The sequence below is a fragment of the Glandiceps talaboti genome, chromosome 5 (assembly GCF_964340395.1).
Source record: "Glandiceps talaboti chromosome 5, keGlaTala1.1, whole genome shotgun sequence".
NCBI classification, from domain to species: Eukaryota; Metazoa; Hemichordata; class Enteropneusta; family Spengelidae; genus Glandiceps; species Glandiceps talaboti.
Window position 1 is genome coordinate 1,141,289 of NC_135553.1, and position 20,472 is coordinate 1,161,760.

The window sequence follows — 20,472 nt, forward strand, 5'->3', positions numbered from 1 at the left end:
CCCAGCTCTGCAATACACTGGCGAACTTGTCATTTGGTTTGGGTACAGTGGGAGATTTTGAGTGTGTGCGTAGACGACGAAGACCTGTATATATTTATTTAGGTAAGCTCTATGTGTATTTAAAGTGGAAATTTTCTCCTCGAAATAATGAATAATGTTTACGACGTTTATATCCATGCATGCAATAGTCTTTCTTTGATACCATTCTGAGAGCCTAGAGTCGAAAGGTCAGCAGGTATTGAATGCATTAACATGTAACTACACAAGAATTAACTATAGACCCCTTCCACCAACGAGGGGCTATGATTATTCAAATCAATTACAGGGCGAATTCAGCCCCCTCCCCCGGGGGTTACCCTAGTGGCAAGTTTTGATAGTTGTAAAGACTGAATTACATCAGTCTTCGTTTAGATTGTAGAGACATTTCCATTACATAATGTTGAATACACTTCAATATAGTAGAACCAGGTACATGTATGTGGTGTTACTACACACGAAACCAACATATAATCCGAGATATAACTTGAAGTAAGCTACAAACGCTGTAGACCTTGTCACTAAAGATGTAATGCGAAATATTTACACTGTAGTGAACATTTTCACTGTGTTCTGTCCTTTAATTTAGATTTGGTTTCATGGCGATGAAATTTCCAACAATACGAAAAATGCTTGTCATCAGCTTGAGTTTGTCTTTGGCGTTGAACGTGGTTATCTATGTCGCCCATGACCAAAACGAAAGATCCACTGGACGGACAAGTGAAGGAAAACAAATCAACCGATATAGCAGTCCTGTGCAACCCAAACAAATGTCAAGCCACAACGGTTTTAAACAGGTCTACGGAATCAAAAACAGAAAAACCAGACACGGTGAAACTCATAACATCACTTATGTATCGCTAGAAGATAAAATGTCCCGCCTTTTCAGACCACAGGAAGACATTACCTCTATCAATACATCACAGGCTGATAAAATATGTATGGAAGGTCTTCGTAGACAGTTGTGGGATAGTCACGAACAAGCTAGACAGGTCAAAATACAGTTGATGGAGGGACGAATAAAGGATAGTGAGTTTGTAGAAAAGACCAAGAATTGTACCGACTTCGCCGTGAAACACGGATATTTCAGTACAGTCATAGACAACGTAGAAGAAGAATTTCCACTTGCATTTGTCATATCAATGTACAGGTCTGTTGGCCAGGTAGAACAGCTTCTACGAACAATATATCGACCTCAAAATGTTTACTGTATTCACGTGGATAAAAAAGCAAAAGATGAGGTTCATGTAGCGATAAAAGCAATTAGTTCATGTTTCGATAACATATTCGTTGTTTCTCGTCCAACAAAAGTCACGTGGTGTTCTGTCGAAGTACTCCACGCAGAAATATTGTGTATGAAAATTTTACTTGAACAGGGGCGAAACTGGAAGTATTACATCAACCTCGCGGGTCAGGATTTTCCACTTAAAACTAACAAGGAAATTGTACAAATTCTAAACGTTTTTAACGGAAAAAATGACATTTCAAGTTTCAAAGACGCTCGATTTGACACACGACAACAATACGCTTATAGACAGGTAAATGATAACGTAAGAAAAAGTGAAATTCCAAAAGCGCCCCCTCCCGGCAACTTGACAATTTACAAGGGAGAACTGCATGCGGCACTCTCGAGGAAATTTGTAGAGTTTGTCTTGGAAAGTAATACTTCTTTGAATTTGTATGATTGGTTGCGAGACACAGAATGCCCGGATGAACATTTCATACAAAGTTTAAACCGCTTGCCACAAGCTCCTGGTGGATTCGTTCACAATGCAATGACCATATCCAGGGCAAAAATTTGGAATAATGTCGAGATATGTAATGGGAAAACTGTTCGTGGAGTGTGTGTTTTTGGAACGGGAGATCTACCGTGGCTTGTGAGACAACCACACTTATTTGCCAACAAATTCAACATTGATTTCGACCCTTTGCCAACTTACTGCCTAGAAAAATATCTCAAAGGAAAGGCATTATACCCGAGACCGTTGAATTTACATGTGTACCGAAGATTTGTTTCTAAGAGATTGATAGACTCGACAACCATGAAATGGACATCAGACTTAGCATTATAGTGCTTAGCTACTCTGTGGTCACGTGACAAGTAGTACTGGGATTGTTAGGACAGTTGATATCAAATTAGGGGAACCTCGTTTACCGACTTTTAAAAAAAAAACTGTTGCCCTAAACATCAATTGAAACCATGAAAAGTCCTTGTTGTGGAAATGATCCTTTCCTACTTCAGATATGGTTATTAATGAGAAATGAAATTCATACATTATGGATTAAGATACCTGTTGGAAATTAATTAATACATATACTTGAAGTGACGCTAGATATAATTATTTAGACCATAAACATTCAGTCCAGGGTTTACAGTTGAGCGTTGCTCTCAACTTGACATGACTAGGCTAAATCGCCATTAGCTGTATATACGATAACAACTCACGATCGCCTCCAGAATAGTGACAAATCGTTTTACTGATCAACGAGGACTTTTTTGACAAAAGTAAAACAAAAAACCATAGACACATTATATAGTTGATGTTTTATTCTTTCTACCTAATGTACCTTACAATCTATAAACACATTTCAAAACTGTCATTTTGTTACAAAAACCAACTCCGTATAAATCTAAGACCAGTGCTTCGGTATTACTTTCATAAGTTAGTCATGCAACGTACAATATAAAATGGATTTGCACAAGTGAATTATTTGGTTTGTCAAATATCGCTTTTAATCTAACACCAACCCCTTACATTTTAGTTATTTCTAGATTTGGTACGTCGTCATGACAACCATTGATATTGTGCTGTGTCATACATGGTTTGAGTGACAGCAGTGAACTGAAATAGCCTGAGTTCTATTTTCACCAAAACTAAATTGTTTTTGTTTGTTTTCATAATTTACTACATCTGGAACAGACGAAATCGTGACACCAACTCAACAATTATCATTGATATCGAAAATATGGCAAAATTCGGCATTTTAAAAATCTATTGTAACTTTTTTCAAATTGAAACTTTTGGAACATAAATTAGATATAATCGCAGAAAAATGTAAGCTCTTAATACACGTATATATATAATGGGTAAGTAAGGCATATTAATAACAATAATTAGCATAGTACGTGTGCATCATAATACTATGACTACTGTAACATGTCATTTTTAGGAAATGTCTGCTTTAACTCATCTATTTGGGGATTGTTTTAATCTCCAAAACCGATTTAAAAAACTTGCCACATGCACAACCTGCTCCGTGTCGTCTGACGAAGCAGTCACAAAGCTAAACCATCAAATAAAAAGATAATGTTGGTGTAGTGAGATTATTGATATTCGTTACAAATATTGTCATTTCCGTTCCAAACTGTCGCCAATGTCATTATCATCGTCTATGGTAAACATTTATTGAAATCAAGTATTATAACCTTTCTATTTAAATATTAGTTTTGACAGTCTTCCATAAAATTATTAGACCTACAACGGCGTGTGTCGTTTGTGTCTACATGTTAAATGTCTTTTAGTTTCACATAAACCTTTTCAAATACAGTAAATCTGTACTTTATATTTGAAACTACAAGACACCCTTGTACGTATACACATAGTATACATATATATGTACGTGTACTGTATATATATATATATATATATATATATATATATATATATATATATATATATATATATATATATATATATATATACAGTACACGTATGTATGTACGTGTATTGTATGTACGTGTGTTGGAATGTTTTCGACATTTAAGCATTTCTTATTTTTTCTTGTTATATTATATTTTTGGGTATTTTTTGTAAGCTGCTTTGTTATAGATTCTAGATATCAACATATATCGTTAAACTTTAATTAAAATGAATATAATGAACAGGAAGCCAGGAAGAATACTACAAGAACGCTATATTCAATTTGTGTGCGATAGGCCAAACAAATTTACTTTCCGGAAAGATATACACACAGCCACGCACCTTAAAGCTTTCTTTTTTGTCTGCTTTTGTTGTTAGCTACTTTATGGAATTGTTCGTTATTGAGAGTGTGATGTACAGAACTGGTCAAAATTAAAGTACTATTAAAGCACGTTTGAATTGCAGAGTTCTCTCGATGAAGTCTGAGTTTGTATACTTCTCATAATCATACAGAGACAGTATCTGTGACCGCGCCAAGAAACATGTGTGTCATCTACAAGAGCACACTGCATCCAAACCAAACAATTATGAATCCCAGATACGTCATAATTACGCCGTATATACCGGTTTTAATCCCTTGCTTTGTAAAACTGCATTAACACGTCCTATTCTCTGGTCAATATCAGCATGCATTTCTGGTGTAAACGGGTCATATCCAAGATCCTCGTCCCCAGGTCGGTGGAAACGACCCTCGAGGTCTTTTTTGACACAGTCAACTCTGTCAGACAACGTGACGTTTAGGAAATCTGTCATCTTTTCTAATTCAACTAGGGGATCCTGTCTGATATCTTCATAGTATATAACTGTAATAGGAATACTACTCTGTAACCAGTTACTCATAATTCTCTCCCAGTAGATGGCGTTCCATGCTACGTGTTTCTCCCATTCTGACAAAAATAAAAATAAAATTAAGATCGTCAAAAAAATCGAACGAGAAGTACTATCATGGACAAGTCTGTATATCAGAAAATATAGTTTACGATATATAAATGGCTATGGGGTTTTGGTATACTTTTGTACAGTACAACAGCTGTTGTTAATTGTTGTTGTTCGACCAAAACCACGTCATTTTATGATGCACTTAGAGTCAAACCATAGGCCTAACCACGTAATACCATACACTTGTGATGTCAATGAATTCGAAGGGGTCGAATTCTATGTATGTAGACGTTTTTAAAATATTTCAATTTCACAATGACTTTTATCAAATCCGCCCATTTATTGGTATGGTATAAATTTGTTTATTTCCTTGTCCCTCTAACTGGTGTGCTATTTAAAACCCGCATATATTAATCACACTCAAATCCAGCCGAGAGAGGCAATATAATATTAATATCAAATAATAAATTAATATGTAAATAATTGAAAAAAATGAACAAATTGGCGGTTGTCATTTATATACTTTAAAAAGTATTAAATGTTAGTTGGATCATTCAAACATTTCGCGTGACAATGTTTTTTTAACATTAATATTATTATTATTATTATTATTATTATTATTATTATTATTATTATTATTATTATTATTATTATTATTATTATTATTATTGTTGTTGTTGTTGTTGTTCTTTTTCGAGTTAAGCTTTCTCGGTATTAAATGTTGTCTTGTTGAGTATTAAACTCACCTGGACCAGAGAAACTATTTTCTGATGGGTATGAGTGGAGTCCTGCGTGTTTACGACTTCGTTCGGCTATCAATGCTTTGTAGGGATTTCGAACCAATAAAATAGCGCTGTGAAACTCTGCGATATGACCCTCTTCGTATCCATGAGTTTTTGCCGCTATAGTCTTTCCTTTACGCCAATGTTCTATCTCACCAACAAAACCTAATGGCCAAAAAGACAAAAGTAGCAAACTAGTCTTTAAATAGATATGACGGTTTGTACCCATTTGATTGATTACAATGTCACATACACATGTAGTGGGTGAGAAGTGTACATGTCAGTACAAGTCATTAAAATATTAATCCTTTAATGTCACGAATTTTAAATCAAATCAAATCGAATCATTTGATGGTGATTTCAAAATGATCACATGCCTTTAGCCCTTGCAAATATGTCAATTTAGTATAATTGTCTCGCTGTCATGATCATCTTTACAAATATTAATAGTTTAATTATTTGTTCTGTATTTTCACCTCATTACCAAATGGTATATTTCCAGGACTGTAATTTCAAAATTATTTGTCATTTAATTCAAATTGAAATAAGGAATTCTGTTCATTGTCATATAATACTAAAAGAAAGAACTGTACGTGGTTATGGATATGACAATGGAACTTAAACACATACTGTAGCCTTAAATCCGATTTTGACATTTGTAAACCCGTTATGGCAATGACGTGGAATACAGGATGTGACGTCCCAGCTGTGAATCTATTCTCGTTTTGACCTATTGTAAAGTACTCTGTAGTTATCACCATCTTTGTAAAAAACGGTCTTACTAAGGAGGAAAAATCACGACACACACACACACACACACACACACACACACACACACACACACACACACACACACACACGCACGCACGCACGCACAAATTAATGTACACATAACCACACAGTAGCAAAGCATAAATTCTTCTGTGTTGACTCAGAAAGGAGGTGTTTACATGTAGTCTGGAATGACAATATGGCAAGAATAAAGGTTAAATAATAAATTATTGTATGGCATGCCTTTACATATGACTAAATAATACTTCAAAGATTAAAATACTCAAAATGATGTACCTTCTTTGAATAGTTCTTTATCTGGTCGACAATTCCCTGTATACAAACCACTGGCCTTTTCTATCAAATGTCGGATCCACATGTTACCAGATCCTGGAAAACTTGCTAATGCTACCAAAGCTCTTTCATGTAAGGCGGCAAAACGAACCGCGCATTTACCCTCTGAAAAGTAATAACATATACATTTACTCAGAAACAAAGTTGACACCAAAATACATTGAAGTACCCAATTTTGCATGAATTTAGACAACATTACATAAAAAATAAGAATTTACATTTCACGAGGTACAGTTTTAATGGTATTTTCTTCTTTAGCACAAGGGCAATATGATAGACAACAAATATAGAATTGTGTGAATTTGGATAGAATTAATTTAGAATTGTATGAATTTGGATAGACTTAATATAAATGCTAGGATATACTGTTAACTGTTTTTAGATTTTTTAAATGCCAGCCATATTTACTTTTTATAGATTTAATTCGTGTGGTGGCATCTGTTGAATGACATACAATTACCATAGTGAAGTAGAGTACTAAAGCAATCCTCCATGTCAGTAATTTGATCTGTGATTTATATTGACTGCCAAACTTACTCTGTACCTATATGAATAGATTTTGTTTTGTCAGACATTTAAAAAAAAGATACCATAGTGCTATTTCATTTTATGGTTCACTCTCTGATTGACAAATTACTGACAAGTATTCGATAATGTTCTCACCACGTATTAAGAGTTTGCTGTCAATTAAGTGTTAATATTTCTATTTATACATCGATTTACTTGTAATTATCAATGTATGGGTTATTTCATTACCCCTCCCCTTTCGTTTATGAAAAGTTTACCAAAATATCCCTCAGAAATTTGGGGAAAAAACACCATATAGAGGCTTGTAGTTATGCACGTAATAGTCGCTGTAGGGCGGAGTTGTCTGGAATATTTCTGGGTCACTGAAAATCAATTGGGCAAACCGAATTTATTACATGTCCTCGTGGAAAAACGCGTACGACAATAGTAACGTAGAAGAAATGGACTTCACGAAAAGAAACGTAAAATCGAAACGTTGGAATATCTTTTTTAAATATCAAACTGTCATACAAAAACTTGGTTACTAATCATACTAGTTTCTTACCTCCGAGGAAAGGCGCTGCCAGTAGACTGTGACTGGAAGATGAATCATCTGTCCTCACAAGTAACAATATCAAAATAAATAGAAGACCTCCTGCAAAAACTGCTTTATAATGGATAGTACGGAGAAACTTTCGAAAAATCATGACTTGGTAGACTTGCAATACAGACAGTGGTGTATGGGTCAGTTTTCAGTAGATACTAACCAACATGGAGGACGTATACTGCCACGTGTGGATGGTGACGATATGTTGGTTTTTGTATCGATGGATTATCCCGACGTCACAGCTGGTTCACTGAAAACAAAAATCACGGATTCGTGTTCCGAATGTTACTATGGCTTAATGTACTATCACTGTAGCAGTTTGCACATAATTTCAGATTTATAGCACTTTTGTTTGTGTGTTTTTCACCGACGGATATTTCAGTCGCACTTTCATAATACTAGTCTGGGAAGTTTGTTAAGTTCTTTGTACATATAAATGAATATAGTGTCCAACAATCACGCCTGGGTTTTATTTTAACATTTGATGTGTACATATAGTACTAAATAACCACAGTAGTTAACACCAACTGTCAAACGTTTTACAGGAATACGTACATCTACTAAAATATACTGGGATCCTAAAATTCTGTTTTATTGTTTTCCAATTCCTTTATGATGATGCTAATGAAATAAGATACAAACATTTACAATTAAGGTCAATTTTACCTGGCTGAATCTGTTAGTTTTACCTGTCTGAGTCTGTTACACTTTTTATGTTCAGAACATTGTAAGTTAACAATGCCATCGAGACGTCAGCTGGACGTTCAGTATCACTTGGTCTGTGTATATTACAGATTTACAACTCAATTACAAGAGGAACATTGCCACATGAATACCACGAATACACAACTTTTCTGACTTATAGTATTCGGTATGGGATTTTTATTCGCTATTTCTCAACTTTGGCTCTTCTTTGATTTGACAGACATTTGTCAAACATTTATAATTCTGTGAGACGTGTACACACACACACACACACACGCACGCACGCACGCACGCACGCGCGCGCGCGCGCCCACTGGTACGATTTGTTTTACATCACCGTTTGAGTCTGACTTACGTCACTGCTCTTGCGTAGGGCGAGAGATGTGTTCCTAAACCACAGGGAGCCCAGGAAACGTGTTAGAAACAAACAAACAAACAAACAAACAAACAAACAAACAAACAAGAAGGACAAATAAATAAATAAATAAATAAATAAATAAATAAATAAATACAAACAAACATATGTTCATGGGGGTATAAAAACATCTAGTTTATACCCCATGAATGTTTGTTTGTTTGTATATATTTACTTGTTTGCTTGTCGTTTGTTTGTTTGTTGTCTAACAAGGTTCCTGGGCTCCCTGTGCCTAAACTTGCATTTATCACATTTTGCCATTTCCCTGGCGTTTTGAGATATAGATTGGAGCTGACTGATCAGCTATCCATGGCTGTAGAAATGTTATGGCTACGCTGGAGTACAAATCATATCATAAGAAAGTATCATTCTCTGGATACATACATACATACATACATACATACATACATACATACATACATACATACATACATACATACATACATACATACAAACATACATACATACACACACACACATACATACATGCATACACACACATACATACATACATACATACATACATACATACACATGTACAAACACACACACATACATACATACATACATACATACACACATACATACATACATACATACATACACACACATACATACATACATGCATACATACATACATACATACATACATACATACATACATACATACATACATACAATCATGTTTCCAATAATTTCAAACACTTAGTATGAATCAAGTGATTTATTTTATGTTCTCTTTGAAATATGATAACAAATATTTTTGTACATTTCAAGCAACTTGTCATTTCTGCATACTACATTGAATACAAAATTGGAAATATCAATGTGTAATAAAAGGTTGTAATATAAGAATGTTTGTACATATATACCTATCCCTAGCACATATATATATACTGTACCATAAATAGTTGAAGACTTCACATACACATACACACCCACACATACACAGCATACATGAATGCATGCATGCATATACATACATACATACATACATACATACATAGACAGACACACATACATACATCTACATACACATGCATACAGTGCACATTTACACACATGTTAGTGCATAAAGTATAAAACAATTCACTCACTTACAATGAAAACAAATGGCAGTATTAAGCCAAATATAGCACACCTAGTTGTTTGAAAAATTTATGATATGATATTGAAATGTACAAATCCAAATTGTTTTCATATAATTACAAATAGTGACAAATACCATTAGTACAGGACAATCAAATAGATTTTATAAATCTTGAAAATGGTGATAAAAAATCATTGCTTGTTACATAAAATTGAGCATTACAGATATGTGCAAAATGTTGCCATGGAAACCAGCTCCATAAAAATAGCTTGTATCCATAGTAAAAGTCAGTGTATTGACAAACATTCTTGACATAACAGAGTTCATCTTCCTTAATGTGTTTTGCTCTGAAAAAGGAAAAAAAAGAGAAACAGATGCATAAAACAATTTCTCAATAATGGTACGACTCTAAAGCACTAAAGTAAAGTGTTCTCTGTATGTATCATAATCATTTATAGCATTCATACCAACCCATAACACCAAAGTAAAGCATTTTCTGTACATGTACCACAATCGTTTATAGCATCCATATCAAGTGTAAAAGTATACTATTTCATTTGCTAATTGACCACATTAGAAAGGCCACATACTAGGCTTGTAAATAAACCAATTGAAAAAGTATATGTTTGCACTTGATATGAATGCTATAAACAAGTGTAGAGCAAGTGAGTTAGTATATTGTTTAGTCCTCATTAGATTTGCAATAACATTTTCATCATGAAATCATGGAAAGACATGTTGACATCTTTAGTTGTGAGTGATTTTATACAACAAAGACTAAACACCATCAATGACAGAGAAGGATTTTACTGGTAAACCTAGAGTACAGTCAGGTGATAACCATCCCTCTAGGTAGCACCTGCAAACCCCTGTATATACAGAACACATGACGTTGTATGGGAAGATGAAGGATGTATGTTGGTACTAGCAACAGGTCTATTGGAATATAATGTGGTGGCTTTCATTGTATTTGGACAGTTTCTCATTCGATGAAAAAGATTCCCAATTCTCATTTTCATAAACTTTACAGAAATCATGGTATAAACTTTTTGAAAATAGTCTTTGTTAGAACATTAACCAAAATACTCTTAGTAAGAGTTGCCACTGTATGATTTGACTACATATGTCATGTTGTGAGTCAGTTTTTCCAAACAGCCATCTTGTATAAATCACTCCCATAGCATTCTCCCAGACTCCTTTGTGGCAGTGGAAGTCGCAGAAGTCTGGGTAACTAAGACTAATGCATACATACCTTCACAAATCCCAAAGACATAAAATTAACAAGAATTTGGTTTATTTCCATTTCCTTACCTGATTTTACCTAATTTTGCGAAATATCAGCATCTTGTTGTTTGCTGGCACGTCATGCTACAATCAATAACAGAAACATTATAAATATGACGCACCTCATTAGTATGGAATTCAATTAAGTTACAGTACTTTTGTCAATGTAAAACCTATATGTGATTCCATACTTAACTGGTGCCATATCATGACCCCCCTCCCCTCCCCTCCTCTATCCCCACCCCACCCTCAAGTTCCTCAGTCTCTGTATTCTAAAACCTTGTTGGCAAAACCACTGCATTCAACCAGCCAACAAGCAATCACATAGCATCAACATAGAGATAAAATATCAACTTTGATACTTTTTGTGCTACACATACAAGTCAATAGATTGTGTCTGCGTTCTATTTGATTGCTACAATATATCAATTATCTTTAATTCTCTTTCTACCAGGGGGTATTTGTTTGTACACAAAAAATGACAAGTTGGGAAAAACAGCATTTTAATATCCATGTCTACATACTTCTAACAAAGTGCAAGTTCATAAGATACTAGCTATATCAATCTTACAAACCCCAGACTAACTAGACTGTAAAAATTCAGTTGTCAGTGCCACTTTGTACAGGCTACTGTACAAAATTTTAAAAATTTCTATTTGAAAAATGTAACATATTGTACCAAGGAAATTATAACATCAACATTTTCAACATGGACACTTTTAGAGTTACTACACTGAAAACCGACAGATAATTTATATGAGAACAGACTTTGGAATACATGAATAAAGAAACATTTTGTTAAAACTGGAATCCAATGGAAGCTGTGAGAATGAGATTGCCTACCATGGCTTCAAGTTTCATTCCATTGTCTTCTGCTAAGTCTGAGATGTAATCTACATCACGAAGGCCCCACTCTGGATCTCTGTAAGTAGAAATATATTCAATAATTCAAAGACTGAAGATGAAATAACTGACATACAAATAAAAACATTTGTTCACTTACTCTGGAATCATATTGAGAACTCAAACAGGTGATTATTTTACGTTGCATATAGAATGCTCTGATTTCAGAAATACTACATGAGAATGTCTTCATCTATATAGTCTTCAGAAACTATCTGACACAGCCTGTGTGTTGGTACAGCAAACTAATTTTATAAGTACATGTATCTGATCTTTGGTCTTTGATCTACACTAAACCACACAAGCAAACTCTAGTTGAAGTCTGCATCATAGATTTACAGGAATATCCTAACAAAGGTGGAAATAGTGAGGTCAGGAGAACTATGTATTACATTTCACATTTGGGAACTTGCAAATCTGCCATTTTGAATGTTGCATTGTGGGATATATGGTATTGTTCAATTGATAAATATGAATCAGTCTCTGTTGTAAACAATCTGAGATATCGTTTGTAACCATGAATCTAGTCTTGGCTACCTGGACCCTTGTGGTAGTATTCTCCTTCTAATGACCCTAGGTGAGTATCAGATATGTTTCCCTTTAGTCAGCACATTATAGTACAGACATAATACATGTACTCTCATGATGCAGAACAGAGAGATGTGGAGGCAACTCGTCAATGGTATCTGGGATGCCCCGACCTGATGATGATGATGAATACATGTACTTCTATTTCAATAATTTTAACCATACATACCTGAGTTTGAGTTGTTTATCAAATTGTACATTACTTTCAGGTGAAATAACACCATGAATCATATAGGGCTACAAAAAAAACAGAAGGAAAAAAAATGTTTTGCAATCGATGACAGACATCAATATTTGACAACTACTAATATTTGCACAAAAATCACACTGGCTGTATTTTGGAAGGTTGAGTTTTAGTTATTCAGTTACTAGTATTTGCACAGAAATCACATTGGCTGTATTTTGGAAAGTTGAGTTTTAGTTATTCAATTACTAGTATTTGCACAAAAAACACACTAGCTGTATTTTGGAAGGTTGAGTTTTAGTTATTCAATTACTAGTATTTGCACAGAAATCACATTGGCTGTATTTTGGAAAGTTGAGTTTTAGTTATTCAATTACTAGTATTTGCACAAAAATCACACTTGCTGTATTTTGGAAGGTTGAGTTTTAGTTATTCAGTTACTAGTATTTGCACAAAAATCACACTGGCTGTATTTTGGAAGGTTGAGTTTTAGTTATTCAATTACTAGTATTTGCACAAAAATCACATTGGCTGTATTTTGGAAGGTTGAGTTTTAGTTATTCAGTTACTAATATTTGCACAGAAATCACACTGGCTGTATTTTGGAAGGTTGAGTTTTAGTTATTCAGTTACTAGTATTTGCACAAAAATCACACTGGCTGTATTTTGGAAGGTTGAGTTTTAGTTATTCAGTTACTAGTATTTGCACAGAAATCACATTGGCTGTATTTTGGAAGGTTGAGTTTTAGTTATTCAGTTACTAGTATTTGCACAAAAATCACACTGGCTGTATTTTGGAAGGTTGAGTTTTAGTTACCTCACTGGTGAATGCAAAGTTGAGGTCCTTCAATCAGTATGATTATAAAGTACATGTGTCAAATTTCTGATAAAATTCATAACTTTCAATTCACTATGAAATACTCAGACAAGGCATAGAGTTTAATTCTTACTCCATATGTGACTAACACACCATTCATTTTGAGCACAGCTCCAGCTCCTTGCAATAATCCCTGCAATTGTTGGAGAGAGAAAATGACTGTCAATACTGTACTTGGCTTTTGAACTGCTTGCCATGACATACACTTATTACAAAAGTCACCTTTTCAGTTTCTTGCCATGACATACATCTATTACAGATGTCATCTTGCTGTCCCAAGCAGATAAAAATGTTTAACATTTACAAAAACCCTTTTATGAGGGGTGCTTATATGAATGAAATCCATCAAATCTGTAGACCCTTCCATCAGCCCTGTTTAAAACCCCAAAATTCGATACCATAGCAACCTGTACCAAAATTCAAATACATAAGTTTTGCCATTTTCAAATTGGAAAATCACTAGTGTTCAGAATGTTTTTGTCATTTGATGAAACATTTTCGTGCTTCTCTCTGCTCTTTGTATGCAACTGGTTGACAGCAGTGGTCTGGGTCTTAAAACTATACCTTGGCAAATATGTCAGGTGGGACTGGGGGGGGGGGGTACTCCCACCTATTGGGTATACGTATACATGCCACCCTTTGGGGTATGGTTTTTCGCTCTTTGGTCTAACATGGGTACTGTCTTTTGAGAGCTAATGAGTCTAAAATGGGGTCTACATTTCACAATTTTTTATTTTGTTAGGTCTAAAATGGGGTCCTGGAAGGATCTCCTTAATAAATTCTCGAGTTCAGGATTTTCCCCTGCTAATTCACTGGTTAAGATAGCATGCACACCCCCTGAAACGCTTGGTTCTAGATATCGCCCCATGATGCATTGTTACGTTAACTGCGCATGCGCAAAAGTTGAACGGTCTAAAACAGGGTATTGGTTTTTGGTCAAAATTGGTCTAAAATGGAGTCTGGGGTTGACAGCATTGACAGCACACACCCCTACCAGATCTGGCCAGGGACTGGGTATCTCTAATGGGGATAATCCATACTAGTAAAAGGTGTTGAAATAAAATTAATTAATATTCATAAACCACAAACGCAATTCAAGTCACCAAAGAGTCCTACTGGTAACTTGCATTCATGGTCTGGGCAAAGTTAATCATCATGATGACCTTTGAACTTTTGGCAACCTTACCTGAGTGACAGATAATGATGAAATATGTATAACATTTATACAAATGACGAGATCACATGACTGTGGTATGAGATGTGGACTCCATTGATTGACTGGTTTTGATGCATCTACATAAATTGGCTGTAGGACATTCTTTGGTTGGTAAAACTGAAGATAACAGTTAATGCTATTTATAAAAAAAGAAGAAAAATGGAATTAATTGAAAAATGAACATTTGGAAAGTGGGAATTTTATGTGATGTAAATTTAGCAAATAATAAGTTTTTGTTGTTTAATTTGTTTCTTTTTCTTTGTCTAAATAAATTCTGGTTAGATGACAAAATGGGCATGTATAGGCTGATGGCATGCATGTCAATGTGTGTGTGTGTGTGTGTGTGTGTATGTGTGTGTGTGTGTGTGTGTGTGTGTGTTTGTTTGTTCGTTTAAGCTTGGCTTGTATGTAAGGTGCCAATTTGTCATACTTGAGACATGAAAGAAGAAAGATGGAGGATGTTTGTTACCTGGCAACGGATGGTTCATCAATATCACTAGGTAACCATGTTATGTTAGGAAATCTAGATGCAAAGTGGATAATATGTTGTCCTGTTCCTGATCCTACTTCCAGAGCAAATCCTGACCTTACTGGATTAAGATATTGCAGAAGAACTTGGGCAATTACTTCTTTGTTTCTCTCAGCTGATGGTGCTTTTAACATCGTAGGGTGTATGTTCTTCTGTACATGAGGAAGAAAAATAAATGTAGCATAAATTATATGATGTTATCTTGAAATTTGTGTCAAAATTACAAAGATAAATTTTAAGTTTAGAATACTGACGTCAATACCAAATGAGCGATACATACCTATAAGTTACCTATAACACACTTTTCATTATATATACATAAGACATATTTAGCAAATGTTCTTTTTTTTCACCATTACTTTTTTGGAGTGTCTGGTACCACCATGGTGGCAGTTCTGTTCCTCACTGGAATGGCTATTGACACCAATGAATGACACTGGCAGTCTCTATCTCCCCCTTCCATCGTCACTATAAATGTGTAACCTTCATACATCTTGTCCCATTTCATGTCACTCCTGTGTAGTTGTGAATCCACAGTCATGACATGTACACTGCACACCACTCTCTCGTGTGCAGTGTAATGATGGTGTACTCACTCAGTGATGCATGTAAAAGTCCCGGTCCTACTAATTACTGCCCGGGACTGCCCGGGAGATACAAGAAGTGCCCGGGAGCAAACTGGTGGCCAAATGGCACTCAAAAGTCGATATTTATGTGCATTGGCCCACTTCGAATATATATTGACCAAAGTTTAGTGGATTCAAGCCCCCGATTGCTGCTTTTCCAGTCTTAAATTTTCTAACGTGTTACAGACATTGCATATGGGGGCGGGCCTTATGGCTACCGCATATATTACTGCCCGGGACACATCTGGCCTGCCCGGGCCAAATTTAGACGTCTAAGGGACCGGTCAGTTTCTCCAGCCTGGGGGGGGGCAGCGGATTCTTAAATCGGGCCGACAAAAAGTCACTGACCCCCCCTATCTGTAAAACCCAAAACAGGCTGACCCCCCCTATCACTTAATTCTAAAACATGACCCCCCCCCCCCCATATATGATATTCGCATGAGTGACAGGTATTTTTTGATCGTGACTCAGTGTGGACTGCTTGACTGTCTTGCATCTACTTTATAAGATCCCGGGTTAGCACTATTATAATTATAATTATTGACTACACAGGGTAAATATATTTGAAAAGGAGTTTAATAGCATCTTGACAGTGAAAGGTAGGGGGAAAGCTTGAGAAGGGAATATATACAGCTGTCATGGGGGGTCCTAGGGGGTCTCCCCCTAGAAGCCCAGGAGGTTTATAACTTTGAAAAGTCAATTTTGAGACTATTCAGACATTTTTAGAAAATCATTTCCAAGCTTTACAAGACAGCACCAACATGTAAAAAGCAACTACATAAGGTTGAAATATTTTTGAACTATAGTTTGATAGGATCTTGATAGTAATAGGTAGGGGGGAGATCTTGAGACTGGGATGTGTACACCTCATGGGGGGGGGGGGGGGGGGTCCTAGGGGGTCTCCCCCTAGAAGCCCTGGAGGTTTTTTCCCTGAAAAGTCAATTTTGAGACTATTCAGACCCTTTCAGACAATAATTTCCAAGCCTTACAAGACAACACCAACATGTAAAAACAACTATATAGGGTTGAAATACTTTTGAAATATACTTTGATAGCATCTTGACAGTAAGAGGGGAAGAGCTTGAGACTGGGATATGTCCACCTCATGCGGGGGGTCTGAGGGGGTCTCCCTCTAGAAGCCCTGGAGGATTTTTAGTCTTATAGCCAATCCAATATTTACGCTATTTAGACCCTTCAAGCAATAACTTAATCCATGCTTTACAAGACAGCAAGTATCAGAAACTATTCTTTATAACTTACACTAAGGGTTGAAATATGTTCTTAAAAAGTTAAATGGCATCATTATATACATGTAGTAAAGGTCAGCACATCTACTAGTAGTATCATTGGTAGGGGAGATTTGGAGATTAAGGCAATTTTAGACTATCTTGGCAAACATTTCACATCTTGAATAGACAATATCATCTCAAATTAGAATAGGGTGAAAATATTTAAGAAAAGTTTAATACCATTATGACAGTAAAAAGGTTGTTGGTGCATCTGATTGTTGGTTGAATGCATGAGTGACCTCTGGGGGTGAGGAAGTCCTTGGGGTTTTCCCCCTGGCAGATATGGAGTTTTTTGCTTGAGATACTAAGGCAATGTTTAGGTTATTCATAACCTTTGAGGTAATATTTCCAAGCTTCGAAAAGATAACGTAAATGTATGTTTTAAATGAGTTTCCTATATCACATACAATAGACATGTAAACATTAGTATAGGGGCATTGATATATGTATAATAAAGTCACCGGTATGTTAGAGAACTTTAGGTGGTCATACCTACTGTATAATAGAAACTGGAATCTGATGAGATGTGGTGATTTGTAGTGTCAATAACATGACGAGTAGAACAATTTAGATTAACTTCATTTATAAACTGTCTATGAAAATTGCCATTACGAAACCTTCAAGTTCAATTTTGCCCCAAACTGCAATATAAGTGAAGCATTGATTGTGAAACAGCCAAGCATTTACATGACATGTTCTATAACTAGTGGGGTAGCTAGGTAATAGATGTATATGTATATGTATATGTATAGTTATGTTTGAACTAATAAGTAATATTAAAGAATTCATGTAAGAAACAGGGACAAGAACAAATATTGACATGGACCACATTTCAGACAAGGCTATATGCCATTGTAGAAAGGATTTTTTTCTTCCATCACAATTTAAAACACAATGACCCCCCCCCCCCCCATTCCACAATTTTCAAAACAGCATGACCCCCCTACTGCCAATTTCAAAAACAGGGTGACCCCCCCTACCAATCCACCGCCCCCCCCCCCCCGGCCGAAGAAACTGACCGGTCCCTAATCGATATCAAAAGTTGATTCGTAAATAAACCAGAATGTCACGAACCCTATCTAACCTAAGTTATGATCATTCAAGTCTTCTTTTATCGTTTTTCAGGCTAAAAACCGTTCGTTTACCTCGATCTCTGTACAGTCCATCCGCGCCATCTTGTTTCCTGGAATATACCATTCTGTACAAGGGGTGCTTAGCCTTAGTAATGGCCTTAAATTGCCCACGTAACCGTGACGCCCGTGTGAGAGAAATTTACACGGAAATTATTGTCACGCGATAACATATCATACATGTGACTGAATGTATCAATATACTAATAAATTATTAAAAATCATATCATATCAATGTTGTTGAATACGATATGTATTCAAGACACAATACTTGCTCTTGTCACACAGGATAACCAGGCGTGCCAGAGGCAGAGAGGTAGTACAATTTTTGTCAATACAAGTAGGCCGACACGTAGGCCTGTATGTTCTGCATCTTTAATAATAACAGTTAACTGCGATACAAGTTAACATTGTTTTCACACATTTTCCTACATTCAGTCAAATCATACGTTATTTTCTCCTTTGATCATGCATGTTAATATCTAGACTTTATTACAGGTTTATCTACTCTCTCCTCAAGGATGCTGACCTCTACAGTTATTTTCATTTGGAAATGGTTATCCTCATCGAAATTTTACCAAGATTACCCCCCCCCCCCCCCATATTTCCATATCCATATATTCAACCTTAGTCATGTTGACTATTAAAAACTGGCGTTAACGTTGTTTCCTTAGATTAGGGGGTACATATATCGACAGCCCGGAGAAAGTCGAGCCACTTTAACACAATTAAAAAGCAAGACATATACAGCATTGATACTGACAAAGACATAGCTACAAAATTGTTCAATTTCAAAAACTAAAAACTCAGTTATTTTTAAGGCCCAAGAATTGCCATTGCCGTCACCCATACCAACCGGCGCTAAGTAGTGGTGTTCCTAAGGTAGGAACATATATCGAGTGCCCGGGGAAAATTGCGCCTCAATAACATCATTAAAACTATATAGATATACAGTATAGATACTTACAAGGGAATAGCTACAACATTGTATAATTTCAAGAAGTTAAAACTGACATTTTGGGCCCGACAATTGCCGTCGTCGTCACCCATACCAACCGGCGCTAAGTAATGGCGTTCCCTAGGATGGGGAGGGGGGCATATATCGAGTCCCCGGGGAAAATCGCGGAAGGGTAATACATTTAAAAGTATATAAATATATAGTATAGATACTTAGAAGGGCATTGCTACAAAATTGTATAATTTCAAGAAGTACAAACAGTCATTTTGGGCAGAACAATTGCCGTTGCACCCATGCCAACCGGCGCTAAGTAATGGCGTTCCCTAAGATGGGGGAGGGGGACATACAGACGGTGCACGAGTCTATATTACTGACTTGACTCTAAACACCAGGTAGGAGGGACAATTGTCAGAATCGAGTCCCGGATTACTCCGTATGCAAGCAGGACTATGTATGATGCATGATGATGATGATGATGATGATGATGATGGATGTTGCAACAATGCACTGCGTCTACCAGATCAATATAATTCAACTGGTGGTGGTATAGTACATGTTTTGTTAAAGATATACAAGTATTCTGTATCTTGTATATGACAGTTATTTCGACAACTAATATATCTGATGACAAAGACAACATACCTGATAAGTACTAATCAATCGATCAATTTTGCTAAAACGCCTGTCGCCATTTTGAAGTATGCCCTCTACAGCGACAAATTTTTCTCTTTTGTCTTTTCCCCCGACTCGGACATGCACAAGCCGCTTAGAAGTTAGAGGCGTTTTGGTTTATCATGTACTTTTCGATTTTCTCTTCTCTAACTTCTAAGTTATGTATTCACATGAGAGTGTATTCTTACTTTACTGGTTATTATGTTTTCTCCATTTGTAAGTGTAAGCATAGTATGTTTACCATACTGTATTTTTCATTACAAAGAGGTTGAATGTACATTTTGTATATTCTTCGCAGCGGCATTACTCGTATTTGCATGTATTGTACATGTATGTAGCATGTGTAGGTACGGTTACGAAAAAGCGAAG

At 35.8% G+C, this 20,472-nt stretch overlaps 3 protein-coding genes across 3 annotated transcripts; 1 reads left to right on the top strand and 2 right to left on the bottom strand.

The window, feature by feature from the left end:
* Window positions 1-665: 665 nt before the first annotated feature.
* LOC144434830 (N-acetyllactosaminide beta-1,6-N-acetylglucosaminyl-transferase-like) lies at window positions 666-2,188 on the top strand. Its single transcript, XM_078123341.1, has one exon. The coding sequence runs from the start codon at window positions 666-668 to the stop codon at window positions 2,106-2,108; it is 1,443 nt and encodes a 480-aa protein (XP_077979467.1). The 3' UTR covers window positions 2,109-2,188.
* A 1,587-nt stretch (window positions 2,189-3,775) lies between these two features.
* Window positions 3,776-7,812, bottom strand: LOC144435799 (sialate:O-sulfotransferase 2-like). The gene is made up of 4 exons (XM_078124424.1): window positions 7,596-7,812; window positions 6,467-6,628; window positions 5,363-5,563; window positions 3,776-4,624 (listed from the first exon to the last, which is right to left on the bottom strand). The coding sequence occupies exons 1-4, from the start codon at window positions 7,735-7,737 to the stop codon at window positions 4,287-4,289; spliced, it is 843 nt and encodes a 280-aa protein (XP_077980550.1). The 5' UTR covers window positions 7,738-7,812; the 3' UTR covers window positions 3,776-4,286.
* A 2,275-nt stretch (window positions 7,813-10,087) lies between these two features.
* Window positions 10,088-20,114, bottom strand: LOC144435909 (methyltransferase-like 26). The gene is made up of 8 exons (XM_078124551.1): window positions 20,074-20,114; window positions 15,369-15,580; window positions 14,870-15,035; window positions 13,757-13,816; window positions 12,792-12,859; window positions 11,975-12,053; window positions 11,159-11,215; window positions 10,088-10,194 (listed from the first exon to the last, which is right to left on the bottom strand). The coding sequence occupies exons 2-7, from the start codon at window positions 15,560-15,562 to the stop codon at window positions 11,165-11,167; spliced, it is 618 nt and encodes a 205-aa protein (XP_077980677.1). The 5' UTR covers window positions 15,563-15,580; window positions 20,074-20,114; the 3' UTR covers window positions 10,088-10,194; window positions 11,159-11,164.
* Window positions 20,115-20,472: the final 358 nt, after the last annotated feature.

Excerpts from the sequence above, each read along its gene's own strand:
- LOC144435799 (XM_078124424.1), bottom strand. The coding sequence starts at position 7,737 with ATGATTTTTCGAAAGTTTCTCCGTACTATCCATTATAAAGCAGTTTTT. Across the intron at positions 5,564-6,466 it reads TAAAGAACTATTCAAAGAAG|GTTTTGTTGGTGAGATAGAA; the intron begins GTACATCATTTT and ends TTTGGCCATTAG. Across the intron at positions 4,625-5,362 it reads AAATAGTTTCTCTGGTCCAG|AATGGGAGAAACACGTAGCA; the intron begins GTGAGTTTAATA and ends TATTTTTGTCAG.
- LOC144435909 (XM_078124551.1), bottom strand. The coding sequence starts at position 15,562 with ATGTTAAAAGCACCATCAGCTGAGAGAAACAAAGAAGTAATTGCCCAA. Across the intron at positions 15,036-15,368 it reads GATGAACCATCCGTTGCCAG|CATTAACTGTTATCTTCAGT; the intron begins GTAACAAACATC and ends TTTTATAAATAG. Across the intron at positions 13,817-14,869 it reads CATCATTATCTGTCACTCAG|GGATTATTGCAAGGAGCTGG; the intron begins GTAAGGTTGCCA and ends CAACAATTGCAG.
- LOC144434830 (XM_078123341.1), top strand. The coding sequence starts at position 666 with ATGCTTGTCATCAGCTTGAGTTTGTCTTTGGCGTTGAACGTGGTTATC.